At 48.2% G+C, this 24,308-nt stretch overlaps 1 protein-coding gene across 2 annotated transcripts in view; it reads left to right on the top strand.

Moving 5' to 3' along the window:
• CASQ2 (calsequestrin 2) overlaps positions 1-24,308 on the top strand; it is a 177,543-nt gene that overhangs the window by 134,187 nt on the left and 19,048 nt on the right. For both annotated transcript variants that reach the window (XM_086935859.1, XM_086935858.1), the window contains 3 exons: positions 2,745-2,856; positions 10,855-10,928; positions 15,239-15,369. In XM_086935859.1, coding sequence (XP_086791985.1) covers positions 2,745-2,856; positions 10,855-10,928; positions 15,239-15,369 — 317 coding nt within the window. The remainder of the gene's footprint in view (positions 1-2,744; positions 2,857-10,854; positions 10,929-15,238; positions 15,370-24,308) is intronic.

Genomic DNA, 24,308 nt, shown 5'->3' with positions numbered 1-24,308 from the left:
TTCTTCACTCCTCCTACATTGAATCCATTCCTCCTGGTGCCCCTGTCCATTCCCCGACCTCATGGGCCAGATTCACAGAACTAACTTAAGACAAAATCCTAAACTTACTACTTATGGTATTCACAGAAGGCATTTAGTAGTAGTAAAGTTAGGATTTTGTCTTAAGTTTGACTTAAGACAAACTTAAGACAGACTTAAAACAGACTGAAGACAAACTTAAGACAAAATCCTAACTTAAGTCTGTCTTAAGTCTGTCTTAAGTCTGTCTTAAGTCTATCTTAAGTCTGTCTTGTCTATCTTAAGTCTGTCTTAAGTCTGTCTTAAGTCTGTCTTAAGTCTGTCTTACGTTTGTCTTAAGTTTTTCTTAAGTTTGTCTTAAGTTTGTTTTAAGTCTGTCTTAAGTCTGTCTTAAGTTTGTCTTAAGTCTGTCTTAAGTCTGTCTTAAGTCTGTCTTAAGTTTGTCTTAAGTCTGTCTTAAGTCTGTCTTAAGTCTGTCTTAAATTTGTCTTAAGTCTGTCTTAAGTCTGTCTTAAGTCTGTCTTAAGTTTGTCTTAAGTCTGTCTTAAGTCTGTCTTAAGTTTGTCTTAAGTCAAACACAAGACAAAATCCTAACTTTACTTCTACTAAATGCCTTCTGTGAATACCAAAAGTAGTAAGTTTAGGATTTTGTCTTAAGTTAGTTCTGTGAATCGGGCCCATGAGCTGCTCATTGTCACTTTTCCATCCTCCCTGGAAACCATCCATATCCTCCCTCCCCACCAGCGGTCACTCACTTCCCCTTCCTTGAAGAGGTCGAGGAAAGAGCTGCATCGCTGCCACGCCTGCACCACAAGTCATTTCAACCTCTCATGCCCTACCTGGTGGCACTGCTGCAGTGAAGCTGCACCCCTACAACCTTCAGATCACTGACAGAAGGGACCCCTGACTCCGGGGAGTGCAGGTGTTCAACCACATCCCCTCCACACGCATGGGCATATTTACAAGGATCTGGCGCCGCCGCTGCGTTGTTTTTGTTGTTGCAGCGGTAGCGTATTCAGTGCTCCACATTGCCCCATATTTACAAACTGACGCATTGTTCCCAATGGGTCAGTTTGTGTAGGCCTGCGTCACATTATACCTGCGCTGTGTATAACGTATGCAGGGTAGGCGTTACCTCGTAAAAAAACACTTAGAACTGACGCAGTGAAATTTGCAAGTTTTCTCTGCGTCCCTCTAAGCCTTGAATGTGTCAAAATTCCTACACCTCTTCAAAGCAGGTGTCGGAAATGACGCAGTGGCTTTACAATGGGAATCGCCTCTGTTTTTTGATGAATTGCTGTAGTTGCGTCAGTCCTATGACCAACTACAGACATGCACCGCATTTGGGCCCACAGATGCATCAGTATTTCGGATGCATCCATGGATCCTTGTGCCATGGAGCCCTGTTCTGTAAATACAGCCCGTCCATGCCATCGTAAGGGTATCTGACGCAGGATAAAAAAAATTGACGCATCACTGCCGATGCGTCAGTTCTTGTAAATGTGCCTCTCAGATCACCACAGGTTCTCACCTCCAACAAGCATAGAATGTCTGTCACTAAGAGCATATTTACAATATTTTGTCATAGGACAGCCTTCTAGCTGCAGTGCTCTATGTCAAAAGAAAAGCACAGGAAGATGCTGTATCCACAATATACAGCACATTCCTGTCCTTTCTGCCAGCGCGGGTGCACAAACTGTGGCCGGGCACCAAACCAGGCACCCTTCCACCATGGTGCGTGCAAGGGTGTCTGTGTTGTTGGTATGATTGTTTTTGAGCAGGAAGGGATGCCTTCCTGCAAAAACCAATCAAAGGAGGCGTTTTCCGCATTCTATGCGTACTGCAGAATGCAGCACATGTAGAAAGAGGGATGAATGAGGAGAAATGTAAACATTTCTCCTTGTGACTCCTGCTTTGGGTAGACGTTAGTTTTACGCTATGTTGTAAATCTGGGGCAGTGTAAAAAACCATGGCATTGCATGGGAACACCCACAGCAACACCCATGGAGCGCCCCTTCCAGCCAGAGTAAGGCATTGCATTGCTCCATATTTACAAATCAATGAAAAGCCATGCAGGGTGGCTTTGCGTGGCCTTGTAAATATGGGCTGGCACACTGTGCATCCAGAGCGTCACAAAAGTGTTGCTCGAGTGGCATAAAAGTGCCACAGGGACATTGTAAATATGGCCCTAAGTATCTCCAACACGGCCAGCCACTCTAGACCAGACTTTCTGCCTGAAAAATGTAGCTTCTGTAGCTGTCCTGCACCACCAGCAGTGCACACCTGGGTATCACCTAGGGATCACCTGGCCAAAGTAAAGAAAACCAGGAAACAGCCCCCACCTACATCAGTGCTAAATGATCAGAAAAGAAATGAGGACCCCTCTTCTCTTTCAACCTCCCAGCAGTCTGAACAGTAGCACAGAGTAATCAGTCAATCCATCCAGAGAATCTGGACCAATGGGTCACCAACATCTCAGATCCCCTCCCCCCTGCTCTCTGATTATTTCATTCTATAATGTTTCTTTAAATGCTGGGGTGATGAAAAAAATACAATATATTATACGGCATAAAGTACTCCAACGCCCTCGTGTTCAAGGTCCGTAGAATCCAATGAATAACAAGCTTTGGGTCAGTGGCCCACAGTGGGATTGGTGAAGGGCCACAGCGGAGCGGTCAGGCACAGAGATCCCTAGTTAACCTATGAATCTTTCCTCTCTTTCTCAGCTCATGGAGGACCCCGTGGAGGTCATCAACAGCAAGCTGGAGCTGACGGCCTTCGAGAGCATCGAAGAGGAGATCAAGCTCATCGGCTTCTTCAAGAACGAGGAGTCTGAACGTGAGTCTGAGAATGAAGCATGCATTGCATCCGCGCTGCTGAATCAAGTGCTTAATTTGTACCAGGGTTTGCCTGAGCTCAGCACCGGCATTTCTTTTGGTAACACCAGCACGTATTTGGGGCAGTCCACCACATGGTGGCGCTGTCAGCCTATTTTTATTATGAAGACATATGAGCAGATGTGTAACAATTCAATATATGATTACAAATTAATAATACTAGGGTGCTCTGACTGTGCTTACAGACTTGGGGGCCGATTCACAGAACTAACTTAAGACAAAATCCTAAACTTACATTTAGTAGTAGTAAAGTTAGGATTTTGTCTTAAGTTTTACTTAAGACAAACTTAAGACAGACTTAAGACAAACTTAAAACAAAATCCTAACTTTACTACTACTAAATGCCTTCTGTGAATATGAAAAGTAGTAAGTTTAGCATTTTGTCTTAAGTTAGTTCTGTGAATTGGGCCCACTGCTCCTATGTCATCTGTACATAGGTTCTTGGCTTGCTTCTCTACATCCGCAGTACTGAAGGTTCTGTGCTGTGGGGATGCCCGCCCCACATCATGTGTACATGAGGTTCTGGTCTCTGAGCTCCTATGTCCTTTGCACGTGACGTTGTTTAGAAATTGCACCTACATCCCATGGACAGAAGGCTCTGGGCTCTGATTCCCTGCATCCTCCATACACGTATGTTACACGTAGAGTTCTTGGTGCTTTAAAACTCTGTTCCTGATGTTCTGGGCTCAGATTGAGCTGGTGCTTAAAAGAATAAGGGCCAGGGCCGAAGGTATTTCTCAGGAGGCCGCTGCAGCTTGTGCCACCTCTAGTCCCTACCAGTGTTGCCCAATACCAGTACTAACGATGCCTACTTACCATTGCAGTCCCACAAATGTGGCATTTCAGACTGTACTAGGGGAACCAACCCATATATTCATCAAGCATCCATTTTGCGATTCCTTATTAGCGAAAAATAAGGATTCGCTAATAAGGAATAGCAAAAGGCTATGCATGAAGAACTCGCTAAAACATAGCGATTTCTTAAAATTCCTTAATTGTGACTCGCAAATTGTGAGTCGCAATTAAGGAATACCTCCCCATTCATTCCTATGGGCCTAGAGGCCCATAGGAATGAATGGGAAGACAATCTCAATTTGGAGATTCTCAATTAGAGAATCGCAAATTGAGATTGCAATTTCAAGGGTGGCAGGGTGTCAAAAGGACACCCTGTTGCACCCCTGAAATCTGCGTATGGGTACATCTTGCACACACATGCCCTAAGGGCATGTTTGCGTGTAAAATAGAACGTTGAAAAATGCACTTTAGTGCATTTTTCAAAGTTTTTACAAATTACTATGAAGTTCAACTTCATGGTAATTTGCTCCCCCTATTAGCGAAATCGCTATTTTTTTTACATTAATGCATTGCATTTAAGGAATCTCAATTTGAGATTCCTTTAATGCAATAGCAATTTAAGTAATCACAATTTTGCAGTTTCTTAAATTGCGATTTTTGCATTTGGGATGATGCATCTCAAATGCAAAAATACCGGTCACAAAGGGGCAGATTCTGAGAATCAGCCCCTTTGCGAGCAGTTTTTACCTTGATGCATCTATGCCTAAGTGCCTTCTGTGAATAACAAAATGGTAGTAAGTTTAGGATTTTGTCTTAAGTTAGTTCTGTGAATCGGCCCCTCAGACCCTTAAACCTAATGTAAACAGTATGAAAGATACCAGAACTTTATGTACTGATGATAGAGAAGCTTAGAGCCCAGAAACAAACAACCCCACGGTATAAAAACCCAAAAGCATGTACAAAGGAAGTGGGGTGTCAGAGTCTGTGACATCACAGGATGAGAGCCTAGAATCTCATGTACAGAAATGTAGTAACCAAGGACCCCAAGTACAGAGGAGGAGGGCTCGGAGCACATACCCTCACACACACACAGAGAATATAGTGCCTAGAGCCTAAAGTACAGAGGAGGAGGGCTCAGAGCACATACCCTCACACAAAGAGAATATAGCGCCTAGAGCCTAAAGTACAGAGGAGGAGGGGTCAGAGCACATACCCTCACACACAGAGAATATAGTGCCTAGAGCCTAAAGTACAGAGGAGGAGGGCTCAGAGCACATACCCTCATACACAGAGAATATAGCGCCTAGAGCCTAAAGTACAGAGGAGGAGGGCTCAGAGCACATACCCTCACACACAGAGAATATAGCGCCTAGAGCCTAAAGTACAGAGGAGGAGGGCTCTGAGCACATACCCTCACACACAGAGAATATAGTGCCTAGAGCCTAAAGTACAGAGGAGGAGGGCTCAGAGCACATACCCTCACACACAGAGAATATAGTGCCTAGAGCCTAAAGTACAGAGGAGGAGGGGTCAGAGCACATACCCTCACACACAGAGAATATAGCGCCGAGAGCCTAAAGTACAGAGGAGGAGGGGTCAGAGCACATACCCTCACACACAGAGAATATAGCGCCTAGAGCCTAAAGTACAGAGGAGGAGGGCTCAGAGCACATACCCTCACACACAGAGAATATAGCGCCTAGAGCCTAAAGTACAGAGGAGGAGGGCTCAGAGCACATACCCTCACACACAGAGAATATAGTGCTTAGAGCCTAAAGTACAGAGGAGGAGGGCTCAGAGCACATACCCTCTCACACAGAGAATATAGCGCCTAGAGCCTAAAGTACAGAGGAGGAGGGCTCAGAGCACATACCCTCACACACACACAGAGAATATAGTGCCTAGAGCCTAAAGTACAGAGGAGGAGGGCTCCGAGCACATACCCTCACACACAGAGAATATAGCGCCGAGAGCCTAAAGTACAGAGGAGGAGGTCTCAGAGCACATACCCTCACACACAGAGAATATAGCGCCGAGAGCCTAAAGTACAGAGGAGGAGGGCTCAGAGCACATACCCTCACACACAGAGAATATAGCGCCTAGAGCCTAAAGTACAGAGGAGGAGGGCTCCGAGCACATACCCTCACACACAGAGAATATAGTGCCTAGAGCCTAAGGTACAGAGGAGGAGGGGACAGAGCACATACCCTCACACACAGAGAATATAGTCCCTAGAGCCTAAAGTACAGAGGAGGAGGGGTCAGAGCACATACCCTCACACACAGAGAATATAGCGCCTAGAGCCTAAAGTACAGAGAAGGAGGGCTCAGAGCACATACCCTCACACACAGAGAATATAGCGCCTAGAGCCTAAGAAACAGAGGAGGAGGGGTCAGAGCACATACCCTCACACACAGAGAATATAGTGCCTAGAGCCTAAAGTACAGAGGAGGAGGGCTCGGAGCACATACCCTCACACACAGAGAATATAGTGCTTAGAGCCTAAAGTACAGAGGAGGAGGGCTCAGAGCACATACCCTCAAACACAGAGAATATAGCGCCTAGAGCCTAATGTACAGAGGAGGAGGGCTCAGAGCACATACCCTCACACACAGAGAAGATAGCGCCTAGAGCCTAAAGTACAGAGGAGGAGGGCTCAGAGCACATACCCTCACACACAGAGAAGATAGCGCCTAGAGCCTAAAGTACAGAGGAGGAGGGCTCAGAGCACATACCCTCACACACAGAGAATATAGCGCCTAGAGCCTAAAGTACAGAGGAGGAGGGCTCAGAGCACATACCCTCACACACAGAGAATATAGCGCCTAGAGCCTAAAGTACAGAGGAGGAGGGGTCAGAGCACATACCCTCACACACAGAGAATATAGCGCCGAGAGCCTAAAGTACAGAGGAGGAGGGCTCAGAGCACATACCCTCACACACAGAGAATATAGCGCCTAGAGCCTAAAGTACAGAGGAGGAGGGGTCAGAGCACATACCCTCACACACAGAGAATATAGCGCCTAGAGCCTAAAGTACAGAGGAGGAGGGGTCAGAGCACATACCCTCACACACAGAGAATATAGCGCCTAGAGCCTAAAGTACAGAGGAGGAGGGGTCAGAGCACATACCCTCACACACAGAGAATATAGCGCCTAGAGCCTAAAGTACAGAGGAGGAGGGGTCAGAGCACATACCCTCACACACAGAGAATATAGCGCCTAGAGCCTAAAGTACAGAGGAGGAGGGCTCAGAGCACATACCCTCACACACAGAGAAGATAGCGCCTAGAGCCTAAAGTACAGAGGAGGAGGGCTCAGAGCACATACCCTCACACACAGAGAAGATAGCGCCTAGAGCCTAAAGTACAGAGGAGGAGGGCTCAGAGCACATACCCTCACACACAGAGAATATAGCGCCTAGAGCCTAAAGTACAGAGGAGGAGGGCTCAGAGCACATACCCTCACACACAGAGAATATAGCGCCTAGAGCCTAAAGCACAGAGGAGGAGGGGTCAGAGCACATACCCTCACACACAGAGAATATAGTGCCTAGAGCCTAAAGCACAGAGGAGGAGGGCTCGGAGCACATACCCTCACACACAGAGAATATAGCGCCTAGAGCCTAAAGTACAGAGGAGGAGGGGTCAGAGCACATACCCTCACACACAGAGAATTTAGCGCCTAGAGCCTAAAGTACAGAGGATTTGGGAGCTCTAGAATACCATCAACACAGAAGGTAGAGGTTGGGAGCCCAGAGCATAATACACAGAATATGTATTTCAGGGACCAGACCCTTATGTATAGAAGATTTAAGAGCCCAGAACCTAGTGTCCAGAGGTAGGAGGCATCTAGAGCCTCAAGCCTCCTGTATGGAGAATGCATACATCCAGAGACTGGCACCTACATTGCTGATTTATAAAACAAATTGGGGCTTGAAGTTCAGAACCTAATAGACTGAGCACATGGATATTTGGAAACCAGAAAATCAGCACACATGAAGAAGGAGCACAGGGTTCAGCTCCTCATAGACCGAGGAAGTGGATGTTTAGATACGAGGATCTCATGTACGCATGAAATGGGAGCCCAGACCCTGATATTCTGAGCACATGAATATTCAGAAACCATAACCTCATGGTCACATGAAATGGGAGTTGAGAGCTTTATATCCAGAGCAAGTGGATGTTTATAATCCGGAACCTCATGTGCACATGAAGTAGGAGCTCAGAGCCTGGTATAAGGAGCAAGTGGATGTGAAGGACGTGACAACTCTAGGCCATGGGGGTTCCCACCATAACCCCTTCTGTGCCTTCCCAAGTCAAGAGGCCGTCAGGCAGCAGAGAATACAAACCAGCTTCATTAGTAAATCTCTGCAGAGAGAGCCCCAGTCAGACCTGCACTCTAAGATGGACGCTGAGGGGACTGAATTCAGGACACAGGGGAACACACAGTAAGCTTTCCCACCCCTCCCAGACATGCCCAGACTGGACATTTCCAGTGGGGACCAGTTACACAAACTGAGACAGTTGGTAAGTTTCGATTCTGGGGCTGAGAACACTATCTGTGTGCCAAGGTCATTCTATCTGCTTTCTCAGCAGAGCCAAAGGAGGGGGGGAATTGCTCCAGGAGGCAGAGAGGAGTCAGAGGAGCAAGCTTCTATACTGAAGCTTGCAAATGACAAGGATAACTCAGTGGGTTGCATAACATGAATACAAATACAGGAAAACAGTGATCACACATTTCAAGCTGGAGGTACCTTAGTCAAACAGGCCTTCTATACTGCAGGCGTAAATTAGTAGGCCGCAAATACGAAAATCTGTGCGCACTAGTTAGCCACACTATGCTTACTTAATAGGCACTCTAATATGACAAGACTAAAGAAATTAAAAATCCTCAGATGTTTGTAATCCAGAACCTCATGTGCACATGAAGTAAGAGCTCAGAGCCTGATATACTCAGCAGCACTTGGATATTCAGAAACCATAACCTCAGGTACACATGAAGTAGGAGCTCAGAGCCTGGTATACTGAGCGTGTGCATATTTATAATCCAGAACCTCGTGTACGCATGAAGCAGGAGCACAGAGCTTAATATGTTGAGCATGTGGATGTTTATAATCCAGAACCTCGTGTACGCATGAAGTTGGAGCTCAGAGCTTGATTTAATGAGCTTGTGGATGCTACGATGCCAGGGTCTCATGTACGCATGAAGTAGGAGCACAGAGTTGAAATCCTCATATACCAAGCTGGCCGATGCTTAAATACCAGAGTCTCATGTACACATGACGTAGAGACCGGATATGCCGAGCATGCGGATGATTACAATCCAGAGCTTCGTGTGCGCATGAAGTAGGACCACAGAGCCCGATATACTGAGCGAGTGGATGTTTATAAGCCACCTACCAGACTTGCACATCACAAAGGCTCTGCCGGAACACACTCACCAAAGGTTTGTCATTAGTCTTTTGAGTCCCCAGACATGCTGGGACCAGGACAGGGATGTAGGGGAAACCTGCCACCTCAGGGGTTGGAAGTCTGTAGAACCTTCTCTCACTTCAAAGTGTGCACCGGGTATAAACCATGGACACTCGGACCCAACACTCCAGTGCACATCTGGACCTGTGGAAGACTCAGAAGGACAGTGGTGCGGCTCTGCTGCAGGAAGGACTGTTACTCTGCTGCCGTGCTACTCCTCTGCTCTCCAGCCCTGCTGCCCTGCTGCCCTGCTGCCATGCTGCCCTGCTGCCCCGCTGCCATGCTGCCCTGCTGCCATGCTGCCATGCTGCCCTGCTGCCATGCTGCCCCGCTGCCCCGCTGCCCCGCTGCCATGCTGCCCTGCTGCCCCGCTGCCCTGCTGCCCTGCTGCCCTGCTGCCCCGCTGCCATGCTGCCCTGCTGCCTGACTGAGAAGGACTGGGCCTGCATCTTGAACCCAGGAGCACCAGAGTGAGCCCATGGGCTGATTGACAGGCCTCCTGATCAGAGCATTGGGGCAAAAACAGCTTCGACCTCCTTGAACCCTGCACCTGCTGTGAGTCCCGCTCACCAAGTGGTGCCACCGCAGCCCTGGGCCTTGGACGTGGGCCTGTAGGTGCTCTGCCAGCCCCTCTGTGGGCCTGGCAGAACCAATGCAACATGACACAGGACTTCGTCGCTCCTTGGAGCTGCCACTGGATGGCGCATCCTCAATGCTGCACCTCGCATCATAGCTCGACAGCTCCTCGGAATCGCCACTGCATGACGCATCTTCGACACACGACTCACACCGCAGCCCCGCCACTACTCGGAACCACCGCTGTTCAACGCATTCTCGATGCAGAGCCTCACATCACAACCTAGCAGCCCCTCTAATCCACGATACACGATGCATCGTCAACGCGGGACCTCGCAGTGCTCCACAACCAGCACTGAAGTTACTTTGTTCATCTGGCCTAACTTGTTCCCTCTATCTTACCGTTACTCCATCAAGGTCAGTCTGAACTTGTGACTTTGTCTGGGTTCAGGGCGACCAGAGAACCACAGTCGTGCTTTGTGCTCTTAAGCACTATTTTTAGTTAAACATTTAAAATTGCATATCTCCGATTGTATTAACTGGTTAGTTTTGGTGTCAAATAATTTCTTTCCTTTTAATCTCTTTTTCTATACTGGTGTGGGACTTTTTTAGTGTTGTGCTTTCACTTTATTGCTGTTTGTGTGCTGCCTAAATTCTTTACAGATTTCCTCTAAGTTAAGCCTGGCTGCTTTTGTGCCAGGTTACCAGAGGGTTAAGCAGAGGTTACTTTGGGTTTGCTTGTGCTTCACCCTGACAGAGATTGTGATTGCTGCTTGAATTTCACCCCCTCAACCAGTAATCATTGAATCTAGTAAGGAAATGCCTTACCTGCGCCAAAAAGGCAAGAACTGCTAGGACTGCCGTGGAGAGCGGTGCTGCCCTGGTGCTTTCTGAACATATTCCCTCCATGTCATTTTCATGGACTTCCCCAAGATACGGACTTTGTGCGACAAGTCTCGCACCGTTGATAATCGACTTTGCTTAGTCCAGCTTCCTTGGTGGTTCACAAATAAATGCAGAATATTGATGTCTTTTTGGTTTTTTGCTCTCACTGAAATCTAACCTTCCCCCCTCTTTTGTCTCTTTCTGGTCCAGATTACAAAGCATTTGAGGAGGCGGCCGAACATTTCCATCCTTACATCAAGTTCTTCGCCACCTTTGAGAAAGCGGTGAGTGTCGTCCCGCACATCCCCTCAAACCCCCCCCCCCACCACCACCACCACCACCACCACCACTCCAGAATGAGTGTAGACTGGTAGTGGTGAGATTGGAAGCAAGAAGATGCAGGAAGGGAAACACCATAAGTCAAGCCTTCACAGTCTATGCACCCATGGTCTTGAACACCGCTCCCACTGGCATCAGAACCGCCGCCCTCCTGCGATTCAGAGAGCCCTGAAGACACCTCCCTTCACAGACACTATGGGGCCAATTAACAGAACTAATTTAAGACAAAATCCTAAACTTACTACTTTTGGTATTCACAGAAGGCATTTAGTAGTAGTAATGTTAGGATTTTGTCTTAAGTTTGACTTAAGACAAACTTAAGACAGAGTTAAGACAGACTAAAGACAGACTTAAGACAAAATCCTAACTTAAGTCTGTCTTAAGTTTGCCTTAAGTTTGTCTTAAGTAAAACTCAAGACAAAATCCTAACTTTACTACTACTAAATGCCTTCTGTGAATACCAAAAGTAGTAAGTTTAGGATTTTATCTTGAGTTAGCTCTGTGAATCGGGCCCAACCACCTCAACTGTTGGGTGCCCACCTTATCTCTGCCTCACTGGCACGCAGCATCAACATCAACTGTTCAGTGCTACGTTGCTTCCCAGATGGGTTTGCGATGAATATGTTTCGGGACACACATACACGTATAAGGGCTGGTTCATGCCATGAGACACCACCATCGCTGACTCTTGTGTAGGCAGGCAGAGGGGGCTAATGAGGAGTTAGAACAAAAATGAGCTATCACCAACTCCTTGGCCCACAGAAAGACTGAGGGGCATATTACCAAGGAGTAGTGATATTTATCGCTAACTGGATTTAGCAACGATTGTTTTATCGCTAAGCATCGCCGGAAATGATCGCTGAGATAACGTGCTATTAGCAACGTTTATCTCCAAAGCGATAATTTTTCCGGCGATATCGTGAACGAAAGGCTCTTAGCCATATTATCCACCTCCCATTGGATAACATGGCTAAGAACTGGTCTGAGCAGGCGTTAGTTTTTGGCGATAGCAAGAATATTTCCATCGCTTCGCCTGCCTTGCTAATAGGCGATAGCGACGTTAGCGACTGCTTTCAGTCGCTAACAGGTTGGGTACGCCCACTTTGCATGTCATTAGCGATAAATATCGCTGACATGCAAAGCGGGCCCCAAACGCTCGCTATCGCCTAAAAGCTGTCGGTAACTGATGACAGCTTGCTAATATAGCGATAGAATTATCGCCGCTTGGCGGCCGAAAACGGCCGCTAAACCAGCGATAATTGCCTATCGCCCCCCTTGGTAATATGCCCCTCAGAGTTTAAAGAAAGAAAGGAAGAGAGAACCAGAGAGAGTTAGAGAGGAACAAAGAGAATATGATCCAATTTGATCACAGTGTTGGGAAAGAAGAGGACCTGTGATCAGAAGAGGGAGACTGTGATAAAGGACATGGGGTTTTGGGAAAGACAGATGTGATCTTGGAATCATAGAAACTATGTTTAGACAGAAGGAGGGATATGATGATGAAGACCATTTCACACGAGAAGGAAGACCTTGGTGTAAGTGGTAGGCTTAGGGGCTACTGAAAGATTGTAGGATACGATACGAAGACAAGAGAATCGACATTGCGAGCCAGGATTAGAAGCATCTGATATCAATGGTTCAAAATATTCAGACAGAAAGGTGAAGAAGTTTACAAAGCAGGCAACGAAAACAAGGTACATGGGTTGGGTGGCTTTGATGTGATAGGGAAGAGACATTGACAGAGTATGTTGAGGATTTGAGGTAAGAGGAAGAACATATTGAGCAGGGGTAGCATTTTTTACTGGAATTTGATCAGGGATGACAATTGATTGAGGTAACAGATATCAGACATACTAGACAGCTTGTCAAGAGTTAGGGACAGAAAATATTTAGAAAAAATGTGAAAGATATTAAAATAGGAGGAAGCGATAATGTGTATGCCGTTAGCAGGTCTTGGTATGGGAGTTATAAAGAATGTACTAGGGAGGATAAGACTAAGATGGGGGAGAAGAGATTGAGATATTGAGACAGAAGCGATACAATATCAGAAGATTGAATCAAGACAGTGATCAGAGATTGAATAGAAATATGTTGTTTATTTAGGACGAGGAGCTCATTGGGGATGGGAGTAGGATTTTGGAATGTAAATAGAGCTGCAATTTCACAATTTACAATATAAGATAGACTATTGTTTTTGAATTGCAAAATTTTCTAAGACCGCGATTCCTTACATGAACTTTTTGGAGCACGGGACAAGAAAGAATAAACATGATATTGATGAGCAATAGAACAAAATAAAACAAACTTGATACAATTCAGGAAAAGAGCAATAAATCACATTTTGAATAAATAGAAGACAGAAAGAGAATTTTTGTTTTTAAAAGGGTTGAAGAAAGATTCACTCTGGACTAGCAGTGAAAAAATTAAATTTAAGGTAAAGAGTCTAGCAAGTAGAGACAGAGGGTCCAAAAAGAAATGTGAGATTTGTCATCATGCCGGTACCTCTGAGAATGCCAGGAGTGTTTGGTCAGAATCACGTCAGGCACCTGACAGGTGGATGTCTTTGACATGAGCCCCTCCTGCCTCTTACAGGAACCCATCTAGAGGCAAATCTTGGTTCAAAAACTTTCCAGAAAATTACACAAATCCTGGTAGAAGCAAACTGGGTGAGTAGAAATCCTCAGTTTTAGGAAGATACTGGGGGTGTTTCATATCTCAGGCCTAGAAATAAATGTAACTCATGGTTTACCGGGTTTGAGCAGGAGGGGGAGGGCAAGAGTCAATGCACTGATATATGGGTGCCTTACAAATATCCTTCAATCAAAGTAAACTAACAAGCACTTGTGCACATCACCCGGTGGTGGTTCAAAATTGGTCTTAGGAATTCTGCTGAAACTGATACTGTCATGTTACATCTCTTGCATCCTTGAGAAAGCCCTGGTCCAATAGACCAATTGAGGCGAAACACGTGTCGGCTGTTTGTATATTCAAAACCCAAAATACTACACAAAAAATAAGGATATAAATATAATCAATAAAGATTTTTTATAACAAAAAAGAAGAACATAAGCAAATTGTCTTTCTTCCAAACTCAACATTAGAATCAAACAGAAAATTATTTGGGAGAACTAAATAAATGAGGAGACATTGTTCAAATTCTTTGACCAATCATTAGACATGTTGGCATCCCTATTCCTATAGATAGGGCGGTATATCAACAGCCATCTTTTGTAAACGTGGGTCCATATTCTGAAAGACGTCACGTAACGCAACACTCAAAGAGGCAGTGCTGCGTGACATGGAGGGAGCAGCAGGGGACCATATCTACAGAGACATGGCTCTCTCCTCCCCTCTCCCTACCGTCCGTGCAGCTTTTACCTGCCTTGCACCAGGCACACACCTTAGCACCATAGCGCTAGGGTGCGTCCCTGAGCCTAGTATAGGTTTTGTACAGAAGGGTGCCCTTCCTGTACAAAATATTATGCCTAGACACATTTTAAACTCCTACATGCCTTCTGTGAATACCGAAAGTCTTAAAATTAGGATTTTTCTGAATTTAGTAGTAGTAAAGTTAGGAGTCCTAAAGTTAAGAGTCCTAACTTTACTACTCCTAAACTGAGAAAAATCCTAACTTTAAGACGATCGGTATTCACAGAAGGCATTTAGGAGTCCTAAAGTTAAGAGTCCTAACTTCTATGAATACCGAAATGAGTAAGTGCCTTCTGTGAATACCAAAATGGTAGTAAGTTAAGGATTTTGTCTTAAGTTAGTTCTGTGAATCAGGCCCCAGGTCACTAGGATACCTCGTCAGCTCCGTAGGTTCAAGATCCAGGTCACCGGGGTCCCTCGTCTGCTCCTTACGTTCAAGGTCCAGGTCAATGGGGTCCCTCGTCTGCTCCTTACGTTCAAGGTCCAGGTCACTGGGGTCCCTCTTCTGCTACTTAGGTTCAAGGTCCAGGTCGCTGGGGTCCCTCGTCTGCTCTTTAGGTTCAAGGTCCAGGTCACTGGGGTCCCTCGTCTGCTACTTAGGTTCAAGGTGAAGGTCACCAGCGTCCCTCGTCTGCTCCTTAAGTTCAAGATCCAGGGCACTCGGGTCCCTCGTCTGCTCCTTAAGTTCAAGATCCAGGTCACCAGGGTCCCTCGTCAATTCCTTAAATTCAAGATCCAGGTCAGGTCCGGGTCCCTCGTCTGCTCCAGACATGAGGAGTGACCCTCACAGGAGGGTCTTTTCACTGAAATCCTTCTTTATCACCAGGTTGCGAAGAAGCTGAACTTGAAGCTGAACGAGGTGGACTTCTATGAGGCCTTCATGGATGAACCGGTTACCATCCCGGAGAAACCCTACACGGAGGAGGAGCTGGTGGAGTTTGTGCACGAGCACAAGAGGTGAGGCAGCTGCGGGGACACTTGCATTACTGTCCATATAATCAATCAATCAATCAATCGACTTCTATTTCTAGAGCACTGCTATTTACCCAGAAGGCGTCCACTGACATACGCACACTCACACTGCACACTCAAATTCCACACTGCACACTCACACTCACACTGCACACTCACACTGCACATTGTAATGTGTTCCTTCTTATTAACACCTCTGCAGAGTCCATGCCTCAGAGAAGCCTGTAGGCCGTAGGAAAATAAATTAAAACAGTTCCATATGAAAATAGACTGCAAAAATATCGACTCAAAATGTACTGTCAAAATCTCCACTTCCATAAACAGCGCCCTAAAAACAGCGCATGTTTTAAATTCCCAACTCCTGCCAAACCCGGATCCCACCTATTGTTAGAACTGGGCGGATGTACTGGTCAGACTCAGACCCTGGCAACCCTGGGATAGAGCCTGGCAGCTCTGGGGCAGTACCGGGCAGCTCTGGGGTAGTGCCGGGCAGCTCTGGGGTAGAGCCGGACAGCTCTTGGTAGGGACTGGCATCTCTGGGGTTGAGCTGGGCAGTTCTGGGGTAGAGTTTGGCAGTTCTGGGGTAGAGCCTGGCAGCTCTGAGGTAGAGCCTGGTGTAGGAGCCCTGGGGTAATGAGAGGAAGACACCACGTTACTTGGAATAGTATTTATTATCTCTATATCCCAGAGCGCTGGGAACAGCACCAGCTCAAAACAAGGCTGGAGTTACAATGGCCAACATGGCCACCCGCGCTACCAGCGTTTCCTGCCGTGACACGGCAGGAACACTAGAACGCTACAATACATATCTCCCTCCTTTATCAACACTGCAATTAACAAAGAACAAAACTTACAGTGTCCAAGGATAGTTCTTACTCGTAGGTGTTAAAGTCTTCATGTCGAACTCTCGATACCTTTTGGGCAGCACCGCGGTCCTTCCTGTGCGGGTGTGTTTCACCGGGGTGCACATCCAGGTATCTCTGCTGTTGCCGCGTGGAACATGGTTTGGTGTCTCTTGTATTTGGCTCTCCTGTACCCATTCACCCGTTTCTGGGTCCTCCCGTTGAACGTGCGTACCCTTGTCTTCTGGATTCTTCAGTGTGTTGGTGGCAGTCGTCTCTTGTGTATAGGTGCTCCTCGTGTCGCTACTAGGTGCTTCTATTTCTGTCATGTTTTCTTCCCCATCTGGGTTCTCGTTGTCATCTCTATCTGGTTGCGTTTCTCCTATTCTGGTCCAGTTCAAGACTTTGTTGCACCTTGACATTCTGTCCTGAGACCATATCTTTCCGTCGCTTAATAAGGCTGATCTTGTGTAGACTTTGTGTACTTTCAGGGGTGTGCTATACTTGCTGTCGCCTTTCCATCTCATCTGAGCCAACTTCACTCTGAGCCACTCCCCCTTTTCCAGCGACGACCCTTTGACGTTGTGTTGTTTGTTGTAGTGGTCTGTGTAGATCTTCTGTGCTTTTTCCAAGTTGCTACGCACTACCGCTGGTGACCAACCTCCCAATTCTTTCAGGCATTGATGGTTGCCTGTACTGACCCCATGATCACCCAGTTAAATCTTTCCGCTAGGCCGTTCCCGGATGGATGATATACCGGGTGTGTTTAATCTGTATTCCGTTCCGTTTCATGGAAGCGTTCAATTTGTCTGACGTAAATTGAGGTCCATTATCACATGTTATGACTCTCGGCATTCCTTCTCTCAGGAAAGTGGCTGTGAGGAATGTCAGTATAGTGTCGGTGTCCACGGTTCCGCACACCTCAACCTCCGGCCACTTTGAGTAGCTGTCTACCAACACTATTGCGTATTTGGGTACACTCTGTGCATCTAAAATGGGGCCTAGGATGTCCACTGCCAATTCTTCTCATGGATTTACCGGATTGGCGAATTTACCTAGTGGTGGTCTCAGAGTGGTCTGCGTCTTGTCTGCTTTGCCGCACTGTACACATTCCTTGACATGCTTCTCCACCTGGCTGTCTAGCGCCTGCCACCAGTATGCTTGCTTGGCCCTCTGCTTAGTTTTCACTATGCCAAGATGTCCTTCATGCAGTATTGAGAGTAATCGGTTTATCATTTGGCTTGGCGGAACTATCTTATCTCCTTGTAGTATGAATACACTCGCATGTCTACTGGATGTGAGCACCTTCACTAACGGCTTGTGGTCTGTTCTTAGCAGGAACCTGGAGCCCCAGAGGAATTGGCGGAATCTTTCCATTGCCAGGATCACCGCCAGCATCTCCATTTTCTATCACACTGAACTTTTCTTCGTTCGGGCTTAGGGATCTTGACGCGAAGCTGACTGTCGTAATTTCGCCTTCCTCGGACCTTTGCATAAGGACTGCTCCTAAACCTTTGTCACTCGCATCTGTAGTGAGGATGGACATAGCTTGTTGGTCAAAGCCATGTAGAGGCACTGCTTCACAGATGTCCTCCTTTATTTGTCGAAATTCCTCTTGAGTTGCCTCCGACCATGCGAAGGCGGTCCTCTCCTTCAGTAGCTGACGCAGGTTGTGCGTTTTGGTGGCAAAGTGAGGTACAAATTTGCCATAGAATTCCGCCATTCCTAGGAAAGAGCGGACTTCCTCCTTGCTTCTAGGTGTGGGAGCATCCTTTATAGCTTTGGCATTCGTCTGTTTGGGTGCGACTCCTTTGTCACTGATCTCGTGGCCCAGGTACGTGACTGAAGTTACTCCGAACTTGCACTTTTCCCATTAAGCCGTGAGACCGTTTTGCGCCAGAATGTGCAGAAGTTTGGTAAGCTTGGTGTCATGGTTTGATTTGGTTTTCCCCATGACCAGGATATCGTCTTGGAAGTATTGTACCCTTTCTGTGTCCCTGAAAAGTGTATGCAATAACTTCTGGAACACTGCTGCGGCGGATGCTAAACCGAATGGCATCCGCCAGAACCGGTAGCACCCAAACGGCGTGATGAACGAAGTTAGTTTCTTGCACGTGGGATGTAGTGCGATCTGGAGGTATGATGAGGTCAGGTCTATGGTGGAGAACCATTTGATGCCCTTCGTCTGGGCTAACATTTCATTTATCCGGGCAACAGGAACTTATCTATGATGATGTTTTTGTTGAGCTCCCGCAGGTCTATGCATAGGCGTACCAAGGGTGCCAGCCATTCCGCGCTCTCGATGGGCTCTATTACTCCATTGTCTTCCAAGCGCTGCAATTCTTGTTGTACTGCGTCCCGACAGTTAAAAGGTATGTTCTGCACTTTGTGGCTCACTGGTTTTGCCCCCTCCTTGAGGCACATTTTGTGAGTGAACTTTGTCAGCTTACCGATGGTGCCTCCGAAAACCGTCGGGAAACTCGTCTTCCACGTGTTGGCTTTGTCTGTTCGTACATGATCCGTCATCAGCACCTGCATTGTGCCTCCTGGGTTTAGTTGGATCCCTAATTCTCCTTGATCCACCCATCCCAGCACTGACGGTCCCTTCTCTGCCGCATAGAGCTTCCCTTCAGCCATACATCCTTTGAATTCAAACTGTAGAGGGCGGTACCCCACCATGGGAATCGGTTCTCCTGTGAAGGCGACCGGATGAAGAAGGTGCGTGCCTATGCTCCTCACAAAGTCTCTGTCCCAAATGCTGCGTTGTATGATGGTTTAGGGAGACCCTGAGTCAGCGACCATAGAGACTTCGATCCCGCCTAAGGAAAGGTCACACAGCGGTTTCAGCGTCCTGGAGAAGTCTATGCCTAGGACTAGGTCATCAATGCACAGCACACTGTCTTTCTCATCTTCGCCCCCTCCTTCCTCTGTCTCTGAGTCTTGCGCCACGTACTTGACTGACATTTTCCGGGGTTTGCACCTATAGACTTTCTCAAAGTGTCCCATTTTTCCGCAGTATATGCATTTGGCTCTGAAGGCAGGGCATCATTTGTTTTTGGGAGCGTGTGCCCAGCTTCCACACCTCTGGGGTAGAGCCTGACAGCTCTGGGGTAGAGCCTGGCAGCTCTGGGGTAGAGCCTGGCAGCTCTGGGGTAGAGCCTGGCAGTTCTAGGGTGGAACCTGGCTGCTCTGGGGTAGAGTCTGGCAGCTCTGGGTAGACCCGGGCAGCTCTGGGGTAGAGCCTGGCAGTTCTAGTGTGGAACCTGGCTGCTCTGGGGTAGAGCCTGGCAGTTCTGGGGTGGAACCTGGCAGCTCTGGGATAGAGTCCGGCAGCTCTGGGGTAGAGCCGGCAGCTCTGGGGCCGAGCCTGGCAGGGGTTGAGGTTCCTGTTTACATACTTGTGTGTTAAAGCATGGCATATATTTTGGTAGTAAATATTCTAGAATCTGTGTTTGTGTGGTGTATATTTTCAGTTGATACCTGTTGCATAACCTTTATGATAAAAGACCTAAAGTTGAGCAGTTTCTGTTTCCTGGTCCTACTGCTGGGAGTTTGAAAGTGTTCTGCCCCCGTCACATTCACAGTGAAAATCCTAAAGTCCTGGAAAGATAAACCATAGGACGAATAATTTGGCAGTCACACACCAGTAAAGCACCTCCCCTCCTTCCTCGTTTACACCCCCCCTCCAGCTATGCATCCAGCATAGGCATCCCTGGCTCCTCCTTCTACACATAGCTCGGTGCGCTGTCACCCTAGTCTGGTAACAGCGCTGTAAGGAACGGCCTTCGAGGCGCTGTTTCACTCTGAGGTCTGTGATTAGGAAAAGGCAGGACAACCAGGTAAAGACCGAGGGCCATACTTATCAAAAAGTAACACAGCGCAGAAAGCCGCCTTGCACCGTATTTATCAAAATACAGCGCATTCCACCCTTTTCCCAGCGCTGGCGCACAATGTGCTGCCGAGCGCCCACACAGGCACCCTTGCACCATGGTGCAAGGGTGTCTGCGTTGTTAGCAGAATTGTTTTTGTGCAGGAAGGAGCCCCAATTCTCTGAGGCTTTTTCCTCTTTCTATGTCTGCTGCAGAATGAGGAAAAAATGAGGAGAAATAAAGATTCCAGTGATGGCAAATGTGGGAATACGTCATAGTGCCGATATCGGAAACCCTCCCCATCCCTCCCACAGCAATAACTTAGAGAAATAATCAGACAAGACACCTTCTTAGTGGAGAAAATTGCTGCAGGTTTATTTGCATAACAAATATGCCAACATGGTGGGTTATCTCACAAGCGATCCCAGGACAGGCAGCCCCTCGCCGTCTGCCCACCTGATGAGCCAAAATACACCGTGGCCCTCGCCAACCGGTGTTTGTTAGATTTGGGGGAGGAGATAGCCCCTCCCACCGGTGGATCCCCAGTCCACCCTCTTACTCACGCCCCCCCAGCTAAGGAGGCCGGAGAGTTGCAGGCAACCCCCGGTTGCTCAGGTCCCCAACCGCCGGGAGGACTAACGGGGTGCCGTCGCTCCTCCAGGGTCCAACACGAGGACCTCCCTGGGGATATTTGGCTTTAGCACCCCTACTCTGCTCCTGCACAGGGTACCCCTCTGTACCTTACAGCCTTTGGATCGCCCTGTAACTCCGCCTGCAATACAAAATAATAAGTTAGATACACACCCCTCCCCCTGCCTGGAAGCCGGGTAAGAAGTGGGGAGGGAAACAGCATCAAGGCAGCTTAACAAAGAGGGTGATCAGTGGGCGGGAGAGGTATATGTACCTCTCCCCCAGCCCCCTCCTGCCCGGAAGTGACGTGGGCATGGGGGACCCTCGAGGGTCCTGAACACTGGGAGGCAGACTCGTCGTGTGCCATCCTGTGGCACTAAGGGGGGCTGCCCTCTTAAGAGGGCCCCCTTCATGGGCCCGGGGCAGCCCTGCATAGTGCCAATATCGACAACACTCCCTATCCCTCCCACAGCAATAATTTAGAGAAAAAATCAGACAAGACACATTCTTAGTGGAGAAAATTGCTGCAGGTTAATTTGCATAGCAAATATGCCAACATGGTGGGTTACCTTACGAGTGATCCCAGGGCAGGCAGCCCCTCGCCGCCTGCTCACCTGATGAGCCACAATACCCGGTGGCCCTAGCCAACCGGTGTTTGTTAGATTTGGGGGAGGAGATAGCCCCTCCCACCGGAGGATCCCCAGCCCACCCTCTTACTCACGCCACCCAGCTAAGGAGGGCGGGGAGTTTCAGGCAACCCCCGGTTGCAGAATCCATGGGTGGTGCGTGGGAACACCCACGCAAAGGCCATGGGACGCCTCCCTGAGGCCGAATAACGCAACACAGTTATTTGCACGGCATTGAGTTACCCCAGATATACCAAGCCGCTCAGGGCCATACTAGGTGCCTTGCATTGCTTGATAAATCGCATTTAGGGTTGTGACGCGCAAGCACACCGTTGCGTGGTGCAAAAGTGAGGCAACCCGTATATAAATATGGGCCTGAATAGCCTACTGGGCAAGCACTGCCGCTCACTGTGGCACTGTAGGGTAGGGGACAGGAGCATCACCGCTATGTCCTCACCCCGTGCACTTACATTCACTCCACTCGCACCCTAACTGAGCCTCCTAGGTATGATAAAGTCTCCCGATGAATCTGAAGTCCGATTCACTGGCTCCATTAGGGACCTCTTATCCTCATTCCACCACAACACCACCCTCTGAGGTCAAATTATCCACCCTATGGGATCAGAGTATCCACCCTCTGGGATCAGAGTATCCACCCTCTAGGATCAGAGTATTCACCCCCTGGGATCAGACTATCCACCCTCTGGGATCAGAGTATTCACCCTCTGGGATCAGACTATCCACCCTCTAGGATCAGAGTATTCACCCTCTGGGGTCAGACTATCCACCCTCTGGGATCAGAGTATCCACTCCTGGGATCGCACTATCCACCCCTGGGATCAGAGTATTCACCCTCTGGGGTCAGACTATCCACCCTCTGGGATCAGAGTATCCACTCCTGGGATCGCACTATCCACCCTCTGGGATCAGAGTATCCACCCTCTAGGATCAGAGTATCCACCCTCTGGGATCAGAGTATCCACCCTCTGGGATCAGAGTATCCACCCTCTGGGATCAGAGTATCCACCCTCTGGGATCAAAGTATTCACCCTCTGGGATCAGATTATCCACCCTCTAGGATCAGAGTATTCACCCTCTGGGGTCAGACTATCCACCCTCTAGGATCAGAGTATTCACCCTCTGGGGTCAGACTATCCACCCTCTAGGATCAGAGTATTCACCCTCTGGGGTCAGACTATCCACCCTCTAGGATCAGAGTATTCACCCTCTGGGGTCAGACTATCCACCCTCTAAGATCAGAGTTTCCACCCTCTGGGATCAGACTATCCACCCTCTAGGATCAGAGTATTCACCCTCTGGGATCAGACTATCCACCCTCTGGGATCAGAGTATCCACTCCTGGGATCGCACTATCCACCCTCTGGGATCAGAGTATTCACCCTCTGGGATCAGACTATCCACCCTCTAGGATCAGAGTATCCACCCTCTGGGATCAGAGTATCCACCCTCTGGGATCAGAGTATCCACCCTCTGGGATCAGAGTATCCACCCTCTGGGATCAGACTATCCACCCTCTAGGATCAGACTGTCCACCCTCTAGGATCAGAGTATTCACCCTCTGGGATCAGACTATCCACTGTCTGGGATCAGACTATCCACCCTCTGGGATCAGAGTATCCACCCTCTGGGATCAGACTATCCACCCTCTAGGATCAGATTATTCAACCTCTGGGATCAGAGTATCCACCCCCTGGGATCAGACTATCCACCCCCTGGGATCAGACTATCTACCCTCTGGGATCACCCTCTAGGATCAGACTGTCCACTCTCTAGGATCAGAGTACCACCCTCTGGGATAAGAGTATCCACCTTCGAGGATCAGATGATCTACCCCCTGGGATCACACTATCCAGCCCCTGGGATCACACTATTCACCCTCTGGGATCAGACTATCCACCCTCTAGGATCAGAGTATTCACCCTCTGGGATCACACTATCCACCCTCTGGGATCAGAGTATCCACTCCTGGGATCGCACTATCCACCCTCTGGGATCAGAGTATTCACCCTCTGGGATCAGACTATCCACCCTCTAGGATCAGAGTATCCACCCTCTGGGATCAGAGTATCCACCCTCTGGGATCAGAGTATCCACCCTCTGGGATCAGAGTATCCACCCTCTGGGATCAGAGTATTCACCCTCTGGGATCAGACTATCCACCCTCTAGGATCAGAGTATTCACCCTCTGGGGTCAGACTATCCACCCTCTAGGATCAGAGTATTCACCCTCTGGGGTCAGACTATCCACCCTCTGGGATCAGAGTATCCACCCTCTGGGATCAGAGTATCCACCCTCTAGGATCAGAGTATTCACCCTCTGGGGTCAGACTATCCACCCTCTAGGATCAGAGTATCCACCCTCTGGGATCAGACTATCCACCCTCTAGGATCAGAGTATCCACCCTCTGGGATCAGACTATCCACCCTCTAGGAACAGAGTATCCACCCTTTGGGATCAGACTATCCATCCTCTAGGATCAGAGTATCCACCCTCTGGGATCAGACTATCCACCCTCTAGGATCAGACTATCCACCCTCTGGGATCAGACTATCCACCCTCTAGGATCAGAGTATCCACCCTCTGGGATCAGACTATCCACCCCCTAGGAACAGAGTATCCACCCTTTGGGATCAGACTATCCATCCTCTAGGATCAGAGTATTCACCGTCTGGGATCAGACTATCCACCCTCTGGGATCAGAGTATCCACCCCCTGGGATCAGACTATCTACCCTCTGGGATCACCCTCTAGGATCAGAGTATTCACCCTCTGGGATCAGACTATCCACCCTCTAGGATCAGACTATCCACCCTCTGTGATCATACTATCCACCCTCTGGGATCAGAGTATCCACCCTCTGGGATCAGAGTATCCACCCTCTGGGATCAGACTGTCCACCCTCTAGGATCAGAGTATTCACCCTCTGGGATCAGAG

Source organism: Lissotriton vulgaris, chromosome 8 (genome assembly GCF_964263255.1).
Source record: "Lissotriton vulgaris chromosome 8, aLisVul1.2, whole genome shotgun sequence".
In the NCBI taxonomy this organism is placed as follows: domain Eukaryota; kingdom Metazoa; phylum Chordata; class Amphibia; order Caudata; family Salamandridae; genus Lissotriton; species Lissotriton vulgaris.
Note: the sequence above shows the minus strand (reverse complement) of the source record. Positions and strands in the feature narration are given on the sequence as shown.